At 34.9% G+C, this 10,905-nt stretch overlaps 1 protein-coding gene across 2 annotated transcripts; it reads left to right on the top strand.

The window, feature by feature from the left end:
• Nucleotides 1-61: 61 nt before the first annotated feature.
• Nucleotides 62-10,231, top strand: LOC142338683 (uncharacterized). Of its 2 annotated transcripts, XM_075388547.1 has the most exons (6): nucleotides 62-1,200; nucleotides 4,821-4,886; nucleotides 5,048-5,374; nucleotides 6,838-6,876; nucleotides 7,387-7,574; nucleotides 10,112-10,231. In XM_075388547.1, the coding sequence occupies exons 1-6, from the start codon at nucleotides 246-248 to the stop codon at nucleotides 10,187-10,189; spliced, it is 1,653 nt and encodes a 550-aa protein (XP_075244662.1). In that variant the 5' UTR covers nucleotides 62-245; the 3' UTR covers nucleotides 10,190-10,231. The 2 variants fall into 2 exon arrangements, with proteins under 2 accessions (XP_075244662.1, XP_075244664.1); XM_075388549.1 differs by lacking the exon at nucleotides 5,048-5,374.
• Nucleotides 10,232-10,905: the final 674 nt, after the last annotated feature.

Genomic DNA, 10,905 nt, shown 5'->3' with positions numbered 1-10,905 from the left:
AGTTTAACTTGTGAATTTCAGATGAATATCAGAGGAAGTCAGGCGGAGAAAAGCAAAGTTTTAGTGAAACTTATTATGAGTCGAGGAAAACGAAAGGAGATTTGGTGAATCCATGCGGAGAAAACTCAAGTTGCCATTGCTCTCAGGGCTCATCAGATATTGTGAAAATTGAAAAATGTCAGTATCTTGCAAACGGAAACTACCTTATATCAAACATAGAAGCAAATAAAATTGCTATTAAAGAAATGTTCGTTTTCCATTCGAAGGAAAATCAAGAAAAGAAATTAGGACGAGTTGGCCTTGTAATATCCAACACAAAAGTGAAAGAGATTGTAGACCTAGATGCAATGTCTTTGAAGAATTCTAGGATTCCATTGCTCGTCTTTGAAAATAATCAAGAATTAACTCTCGGCTGGGAAAACAAGACAGATCGCCTGAAAACCCAAATTTTGGAGTTCCGTTATAATGGTGCTAAGCAATTCTTTGGGAAAATGATTTTTTCAATAACTGCTAAGTTTTCGAACTTTTCCTCATGTCTCAGTGGAATATATCAGAAAAACCGGAGCCAGGAAAACCCATGGTATTTCTTTTTCACCGATCATTTAGTCTTTGAAGGGAGCTTTAGCGACTTTCCTGACCTAGTATCTTCAATGGTTGTTAGAGTCTCAATCCGCAATGTCATATCTATCAGGAAAACTGAGCTATTTCCAACAAATTTTTTAACAGAAGTTGAATATTTAATGGAGATCGGGATACAAAATAGTGAACACGTGACAATTCCTAAATTCTATCTTGACAACATCTATAAGTCAGGAACTGATGTTCAAAACAGTTTGTCATTGTCAATTGAAATACCAAACGTCCAACAGCACTCATTGATGAGCAAAAATTTGTTTCGGTTGACCAAGCTTAATCACGTTACCATAAACGATGAACTGAGAAGCATCTTGAACTCTAAAAGCAAGGAATCGTCTTGCGAATCGTTCTGTGTATCAGCGAACGGGATTGAACAAAGATGTATTCAACTCAATGAGTCTGAAAAAATACCATGTGGAATATGTGTCAAGAACATAGCAGGATCAAGTAATCTAGAAAAACTACTTGAAAAGGTTTGTGCCATTACGCCAGCAACTACACGAGTATCACTATCAACGAAGAGAGATACGTCGTCAGACACAACAGCCTCGACAACTGTTGGAGGTGAAGTACACAGTTTATAAAATGATCTATAATTTTTTTGCTGTTACGATTTTAAGTTTAAAAAGTATACCATATGTTACTCAGAAACAAAGATATAAGTTTTTGACAGTCTTCGTCAGTCTCTCGTTGGCTATCACTCAGTCGCTTTCCTTTTTTAGATTCAAAGAACTTGAGTTGCATTGCGGCTCTGTATTTGTTTAAGAACTTTTCACAGGTACTGATTATATTGGAGCGTGGTTCGTGAAGCAGTGCTTTTGGTCACGCCTAATCAGGAGGAGAGAGGGGAAGTCAGTTGTTTTGCGATAAGAAATTTATTAATTTTAACTTTGAAGCTGAATGAGAAACCGGTTTTCGAACTACTATCCACTTAATCGTTAGCGGTTTTTTTGTTCATACGGTGCAATTTCAGTTCGCTGCGATTTTAATTGGTTTTTTTTATCGATTTTTGTTCTAAAGGACTTTCAAAATGCATTAATAGTCCAACACAAATCCACTTTTGATCCAATTGATCTCAAACGAAGTTTCTAGCATTTATATCAGTCCTGTTGTTCTTTTTAATGCAAATTTTCTGAATTTCTGAGCCCAAACTTTTGTAATTTTTTGTGTTTTTTCGTCAGTTTTAGAATTTTTAATCGGAGGCGTCTATAATTGAAGCTGGTTGCAGTTGATAAATGTCATTTGCATATCGTAAGCACTTTCTAAGAACATTTTAAGAGCTAGCCGTTTTGGTAATCTAAACCAAAAACGCAAATTTATAATAATGAAAAATTTTGTCTTTTTCCAGCCCTAGGTGTCAAGAACCCTCCTCTAGTGTTCGAAATAGATTACTGCAGAAATTTTAGTTGTAATCGAATAGTTTTCAACATTTTTACATCTCCAACATTATCGTTTTTTTGACAAAAATGTTACTTATTCAAAGAGGTTTTTATGAAAATTTTTGTCATTTTTCAAGTTCTCCCAGCCCACACGACGAATAACCTCCTCAAAGCTTTAGTAATAAGTTACTGAAAGTTTTTTATTGGCCATGGAATAGTTCTCAATTTCTAAAAATCACAAATTTTATGAAGTTTTTTCATAACACTTCATCATTCCACATCAAGAGTCAAGAATCCTCCCCTAGGGTTTGATAATAGGTTGCTGTATAGTTTCAAGATATAATTGAATCTTTTCAAGATATCAACATCAAGAAATTTAGCATTCAATCGAAAAAAGCTGGCTTTTTTATTCTTTTTTCTTTACCATCTCAAACGTAAACAAACCTCAATAGGAGTGAAATGATGAATTACCAAAAAATTATTCTTGGCCATGAAGTAATTTTCAACTTTTTAACATCACACAATTAAGCATTTTGTTAAAAATAGATTGGAACTTTTTGATGACATTGTCAATTTTTCAGGTTTTTCAAGCCGCAGAGCCAAAATACCTCCTCTAGGGTTTGATAATAACTTACTCCATAATTTAAAGATGTAATGGATTGTTTTTCAAGTTTTTAACATCAGGAAATCAACCTTTTTTTATAAAGAAAAGATTTGCATTTTTTGCATGCTTTTAAATTTTATTTTTTTTCCGGCACCAGGGTTTGATAATAAGCTGTTGCATAGTTGCGTGAGTTAATGGAATGGTAATCAAAAATTATATGAGTCCACTTTTTGCTCTTTGTGAAAAAAAATAAATTGTTTTCAGATTTTTAGATTATTAGATCTTTATTAGCCAGTGAAACTCTTTTAAGGTTTGAAACAGGGATAACGGATAGTCTAGATAGTCAGACATTGAAAGGTTTCTGAAGATATTAATATCACAAAATTTATCGAGAAATTTGTTACACTTTGCAGTAGTTTTTAAAATTTATGAATATCTGTGTTTTATGTCTTGCAGATTGGTTACTTGACAGAGCTCCAGAAGAAAATAATGGTTTTCAACTCTTTTCCACTGCCAAATCTTGGCAGTTTTCTATTCTGCTTTTTTTCAGTTTTTTCATATTTATTAATTACTAACAATGCTAGAAAACTAGAAGTTGCAGACTCAAAACTCATCATGGAAGAAATACCTAGCTCTCATTTTCCGTCGGTTGTGGGTTCTTTCTTTGGGTTTCTCCTTCGCGTTCTATCTCTTCCACACCATATCTCGCTCTCTCTGTCTCTCTTTCCTTAGCTCTTTTGCTGATACGGCACTTCAGTTGTTTTTTAGCGGCGTGAGGTTAATTATCCAAAACCCTCATCTCACACCCCTGCAAGTAAGCTAAAGATAGCCTCATTTAACCGTGGCTTGCTACTGACAAGGCCAACCGCTCGCCGAAATCAATTTGTCATCTTTTTGAGAGCAAATCGTTGACGTCAATAAGATATGTTTGTTTAGTTAAAGGCATTTATTTGAACTGTAAATGCCGACCTCCCCTGCTATTATTTATAATGGTTTCTACTTTCTGGTCATTTTTTTCTCGTTTTGCATAAGTCACAATCTCCACATTGGACACCTGACATTTCTCACTGGCTCTTTCATTTGATTGGGTTTCATATTCTTCTGCTCATGGATTTACACAATGTTTTGAATACAGTAAATGTCAAATGGGTATAATCAAAAGAAACGGAATAAATCGATAAAGTCCGGGCATTAAGTCATTGTGCATCAAATTATCAAAGCTGATTAAAGCGGTCGCTTGCTGGCATAAAAACTAAGCTTAATTGAAAGCAGTTCTCAAAACCTCTAACCAAAATTGTACACCACGGCGCCATATTAGAACACCATTTGGCGCTAAGAAAAACTGCCATCTTTTTTATTTCAAACACGCTGTGTCTCAAGCGTGTTAACGACCACTACATTCCTGTATTTTCGAATTTCAAATTTTTTTCAGACACGCGAGAGAACTTTGTTTGCTCCTTGGTCGACCAATAAACAAGAACATTGAATACTCTTGCATTCAAATCTTCATTTGTTTTGTTATGGTGCGATAAAAACTATTCACTACCCTCAAACAAAAATTTATCCAGTATATTAGTTCACTTCCCTTGCGAATTCACTTGCCCCACCAAGTCGTGCTGGTTTCCCCCCTTCAAACCACATGCCTTCCATTCTTTTATTTATGTCTAACCATTTGAATTTTTGTCTGCAACAATGAAATAATCAAGTGACCTTCAGAAATTTAAATTGCCCTTGGAGCCATACAACTCAGAAGACTGCTATAATGCGTTTCACCGTTTCAGCGACATGAATTCATTGTGTGAAGGGCATTTCCAAGAGGTTGACCACAGCCCCGCATTCCTCCGTTGAGCCCTCCTCTCGTTTCCCCACTTGCCCCACCAATTCACCCCCCTATCTTCGAACGATAACCCAACAAACTCTAGCCAGTATCCATATTCACTTTCGCCGCAACCACCCCCCCCCCCCCAAAAAAAAAAATTAAGATTAAACTGGCCCCCTCGGCTGCATCTAGCTACTGACAAAGCCTCCCACGCGCCATTTGATTTGGTAAACAATATGATACCGTTTAATATTTTTAATTTCCCTACCAGGATACTGCAAAAATTGTCAATTATTTTTGAAAATCTTTTTCTCAAGCATTCTGGAGGAAAAACAATCCTAATGCTGCAAATATTCAAATTCTACTGTTCTCTGAATTTCAGCTCAGCGAATCAATGGATCAGATTTGTTCACAAACTGTCCCGTAGAGCGCCTGAAATTTGCAGCAGGTGAGAAAGAGCAATGAAATTTTAACATGAAAGGAATTGCTACACCTATGCTTTCTTAAACAATTGTTTAACCCGACCAATACCTGTCAGTGAACGGATTTTCACTTCGTCGTAAAAATGAAAAAGCTATATCACACAATAATCAGTTCAATTCTCCTTAGGAATCACTATTGATTTTTGTCACTGTGAGAGTCAGGAAATGGGATTCACTGGAAGAATCGAGGAGTTTTTTGTCCTTTGCTGTCAAACTACACTGAATCCACTCAAGGGTGTCAACTGCTCTAACAATTCAAGTTCAGAAGCCACAGAGACATCAATAATGAATGAGTGTATGAGTTACATGGGGAAACTCCTCTCTCTTTGCTATTACCCGGCTAAAGATTCTCAACAATCGAGTAATTATCCACCCCCAGTTGTGAACGCGACGCTTCCAAAAGTCGTAGTTGAGACCACAAACGATCTTTCGACTTTTTCTTCAGACTCTCAAGGTTTGAAGGAAAGCAATTTCAATGACACATCTTTTTTCTGTCAGTGCTAAAGAAAACATAGAACTTATAAGAAACGATTCTTTCAGAGTTTTTACGGACACCGTTTGTGATCAAATCAGTCTCGTGTGACCGAAGCGTCAACCAACCAAAAAAACTTTTCAAAGCAGGATCGTTTTTGGGACCGGGTGACAGCAGTTGTTTTTTTAATTTTCTTTAATAATTTTTTTTCAATTTTCACAGACCTCAAGTTTATAATAATAATACTGAATTCGTGTGCGATATAAAAAGAAAACAGTCATCATTCATGTAGACCGCGAGAGCACCAAAAGACTGAAAGCTTGTGAGAGGTGCCGCTTTAGAGCTTCTTTTCCCATAAGTTTTCCCTTGGTGTTACATTCTTAAAAAAGAGTAGTCAAATAATTGTAAATACTTGTTCTAATGCTAGTGAAAAACGTCATTGAACACAGTAAATTGGATCAATTACCAAAAATGATTATGAAAACACTTTCCAGTCTAAAATTTATTTGTCCCTAACTTTATGAAGAAATTCATTCAAGTTTTGCTGCTCATAATCAATTGCTTCTCTTATTTTTGTTGCGTCAAATTTTGCCAGTACGTTATATAATAAGCAAACTCTGACTGATAACCGCTGCCAGTTTTGCTTAGTAAGTTTACGAAAATTAGGTAAACTTGTTATTCTCTTTGTATTATTTAATGACTTTCAACTTCACTTATTTCTAGGAACCTGTTGAGTGATTCATGTGGAAGATTTCTGCATAGGATTGAAACTATTAACTTAAATACTTCATATACGTGTAATTCAAAAATTGAGCTTATTGCGTGCTTTTTTCTTGTTGTGCGAAACTCGTCCATTTTCTTTGAATGAAAAACTATTCGGAGAAAACAGTTGTTGTCTTTGTATGTTTTTTAAAATTGACTTGGTTGTGGTTCCATAAAATAATACTCCATATTGTTGACGAGGTTAAACATATTGTTTAAATGTTTTTACTGTACGGTTTTTGTCTACAAACTGGCGCGTTTGATATAAATAGTTATGCATTTTGTGCATTGTTTTTTCAGAATTATTTTAGATGTTCTCTGAAGTTGACAGTCAATGAGGAGTCCAAGATATTGCAAAACTGTTTTGGCCTGAAATTCAGCGTTATTGCAGTTGAAAGAGTCAGAATATTCATCTTTTTTCAACCAAAATTAACTCTGTTTAAGCTTCGTTCAGTGTAAATTTTTTGTTTTTCATCCAAGAAACAGTTAAAATCACATCATTTTCGTTTCTACGCTTACTTCAATCCGAATCATGTCACGAATTTTAACCTGGACTAATAACAGCAATGTGAAGGTTATGTTTCTCAATTTTTCTTCTTTCTGAGTTCACATAATAAAGTGATCTTCATTAATAAGAAAATTGCTTCCGTAGGGTAATTTTAACTAAGGCTTTACTGTTTTAGCATACGATTACTGTCAGACTGAGACAATATTGGAGCCAAGTTAGTATGAATTTTTTTAATGATGCCTTCCCATTACAACCACCTTAAGCTTAACTCGGATAGAGCTCATATCTCAGCCCCTCCTCCAATTAATCATTTTACACAATAAAGCGGTAGAACAATCCATATGCGATATCACAGAATAGATTCAAAGTTGAGAAAATTTATATAGCAACATTTTAACTCCACCGAGAAAAAAAGTCCACGCTCATTATGATTCAACATGAAAAAATCATATATATTTTCTTGGAGCCCTCCGAATTGGCGCCAAATGTTTGCCTGTTTGTGGCTCTGACATCTCTTTGTTGTATCACAAATAGATTTTCTTCTGCCCAGTTTTTAACATGGTAATAATCAGTACACATTGATTGTCAATGCTACACATTTTAAAATGATAAAAAAGGAAAATAAACTGATAAAATGAGCAGAAATGCTTGTTACTTGAAAGAATTTGAATCAATTAGTTGGAAAATTAGAATTCGAAGGTTGTTCTTTTCTCATTTTTTACAGACGGAGTGCAGAAATTTTGCAATTGCGAGAGTGCGAACGCAACTAGCAAAACGTTTGCTCAGTGTTGCGAGAAATACTTTGGCAAAATTAAGGACTGTATGATGGGAAAAAACAAAACAGAAGACAATGGGCAGAAAGGTGACTGCAGTCCTGATGGCAGATGGCGACAGAGATGTTCTATGTCATCGGTATAATCACTCAAATTGCCTTTTCATTCTACCAAATTACTTCTAATCTAATTGCTATACGGAGCACAAAAACCAACTTCCTGTCGTTAAAAAGGGCCGCCTTATTTTTTTTATCTGATTTAAAAGTTTTTTTTACATTCTGTGAACACAGTGCACAGCATATTTAACAGCAATAAAATTCGGAAGAAAAGAGAAACAGCTCTATTAAGACCAATTCAAAAAACAGTTGGTCAATAATAAATTTTAGCATTTGAAAAGTCTTATGACAAGTCTCATTTGATTACTGATACTTAAGACCAAGTCAATTGTTTATAGTTATCTTTCTTGAGCTTTTGTTCCGGAAAAAGCAAAGTGTACCCAGGAAATATTTCCAATAAGCTTCGAAAAAGCAAAAATTAGCCATGAAATTCTCCGAAATAGGTCTGCGAAACGCAAAAAATATCCATCAATTCGTCAAAAAGATCCGGGAAATGTAAATAATAGTAGTGAAGTCGTCCAGAAAAGCCCTAAAACAGCCATGAAACCCTCTAAAATAGCTCCAGAAAACCCAAAAAACATCTAAAAACCTTCTAAAGTAATTCTGTCAAAAATAGGTCAAATAACGTTAAAAAAAACGGGAGAACCAAAAAATGAGAGGGAGACTTCTCAAAGGAGGGCGGAGAATTCAAATTCAAAATGGTCGGAAAATTGTCAAATTTAGCCGTAAATCATCAAAAAAGATCCGGGAAATGTTAAAAAATCCATCAGTTCAGAAGACAACGCTACAATAATGGCCACTGGCTCTGTCTACAGCTTTTTTCTTGAACTCATGTTCAAAAAGGTCTTATAATACTGATTTCGTCGTAAGCGTTTTAAGGCGCGAGGGACTAAAAACGTTTTAAAAAGTTTCAAAGACCGACGGTTTTGAAAAATCAAAAAAGACAAGTTATTGGAAAGGTTTGAATTAATGCTTTATTTTCTTTTCGTCTTTGACCAAGAAAGAGACAAATCGAGATTTTTAAAAGCAAGTAATAAACTTGACTAAAATCGAATATTGGAATATTTCCTGCTTCGCCAAAGTCTAGCGATTTCAATCTTGTATTTCTACTTCAGTTTAAAACTACAGATGGAAATGACACTTGTAGTTTTGTTACTACTGTTACCTGCACTACAGCTGCGACCACTAGAACAAATAATACCATTACTGCAAAAACGTGTTATCTCAATTTTGTATATGATGCGATTTGTTCATTGACTGCTATCAGAATTCACAAATGTGAAAGGGAGCCGACTGAGCAACCTAAATTTGACCGATCACATCTTAAGAATAGGGTTTATTAGACATTTTAAGTATCCCCACTTCTAAATTCTAGTTTCCAATTAAAAGATAATTTTTCAAGTTATCCCTGTGAGTTCAGTTCCCTTGCGACAATAACTCATTCAGTTTTGTCACTTTGCTTATGAAATAGATTTTTTCATTTAAAGTTTTCTCCAGTTTTTACTAGAGGCATTTGACAGTTATTTATCATTTACACCTGTTGATGCTGTTGTTGTTGAATTTGCTGATAAGATAGCATCAGTAGACCTGACTGTCCTGTTATCAATTAAAAGATGCTTTTTTCATGGAGTTGAATATAAGGTTTTTTTGTGTCACTCCATCCCCATTGATTTTTGTACGCACCACGCATAAACTATGTCTTGCTGTGAAGCGCGTTACAATTATATCTTCTGGTGTTAATGGTGCGCACCTGATGCTCGTTCGCTAAAATTTTATGGAAATCCAATTCAAACCCTTCGGTAGCGGCAACGTTAGTTAGAGGACATATTAAGCTATCTCATATTAGAAAGTTAGCTTTCTACTAGCACCAAGAAGATCACTAGAGAACGATAATCAGGTATACTCCATTTTTGTGCTACAGATTTTTATTAAGATTTATGTTGGGCTATAAAACCAATTAAGTATAACGCATTGGAACTGACTAAGGGCCTCATTGCATATTGGAACTAACTAAGGGCCTCAATCAAGCCATATTTCAACTTCACGGGGTTCAGCCGTAAGAAAAGCCGGTCCTCTGCAAATAATACTAATGTGTTTTGCGTTGACAGTTTCTCAAAACAAAGGCCAATCAGTGAAAACTAATTTTATTTTCTTGTGGTCAGACTACTTCATCAACTAAAGCGTAACATTTGTGATGGTCTTTGAGACCAAGTGTTTTCGATCGAAGAATCGTTATTCGTGTATTTTTCTTCAAGTTTAAGTGCGTTTGAACAAAGTTTTTGCCCGGGTATAATGAGGCCGACCACTTTTGCGGATAACTATCTGTTTTACGGTCTGTTTGGTCTGGCTAATTTCCTGGATCTGGACTGTTGCCTGGACTAGCGTCTGCCCAAGGGAGGGCAAACTCTGGTATCTATGGTCAATACCTCGTTTTCGTTCTGTTTGGTCTGGACACCCTCTTTGCGACCCAAATACATCTGGCCAATACATGTTTTGGGCAGCGGATTTCACATTAGGTATACAAGAGGTTTGTTCCTGTAGATAATTTCAATTGTTTCAGCGATCCTGCTTTCACAATGGACTCATACTGTCGACAATTCTATCAATCAGTATTTCCGAGAAGATTATCTTACTTTGAAAATGATATGTGGAAAATAAATTAAACCGAAGACACAAATTCACGACAAAAAAGGGAATTAGATCGATACTCGAGATCATTTAAAGACAATATAAAAAAGTCGAAATAATGATACAATGGAATGTTAATTTGATCTCTCCAAAGATGATTAAGTATATGCGAAAATGTTATTACAATTCAAATTTTAATCGAAAAATCCGTTTTCTTGACTGATAATTGAAAATTTATCCAAAATGCAAGCAAGTAGTGATCACTAAAAACATCCATAAAATGCATGTGTAAATTTTATATATTTATATATATATATATATATATATATATATATATATATATATATATATTTATATATATATATATATATATATATATATATATATGAAGAAAAAGTATAGCATTTATTCACGACAACGGTTCATTATTGCCGAGACCTACCACTGCGCTGAAATTCTGACGGATAAATTAAATGTTTTTTTTTACTTATTTTAAAAAAATTATTCCTTTGTTATAACGCGGAGAAAATTATTCGCAGATTTGCTTGGTAAAAAACAAGTATTCAAAGTACGAAAATATGATTGCTTGAAAATCTACGAAATGAATGTTTTTTTTTGCAACTGGACAAGTGAAATTTCTTTCGCATAATCCGGGCAGTAATCAAGACTTTTTCCCATTATGGGCGATAAGTATACATATGGGCGATGCATATGGGCGACGGATAG

Source organism: Convolutriloba macropyga, chromosome 4 (genome assembly GCF_964194025.1).
Source record: "Convolutriloba macropyga chromosome 4, txConMacr16.3, whole genome shotgun sequence".
Taxonomy (NCBI): Eukaryota; Metazoa; Xenacoelomorpha; order Acoela; family Convolutidae; genus Convolutriloba; species Convolutriloba macropyga.
The sequence above is the reverse complement of the archived record's forward strand: the minus strand, read 5'-3'. Positions and strand labels throughout refer to the sequence as shown.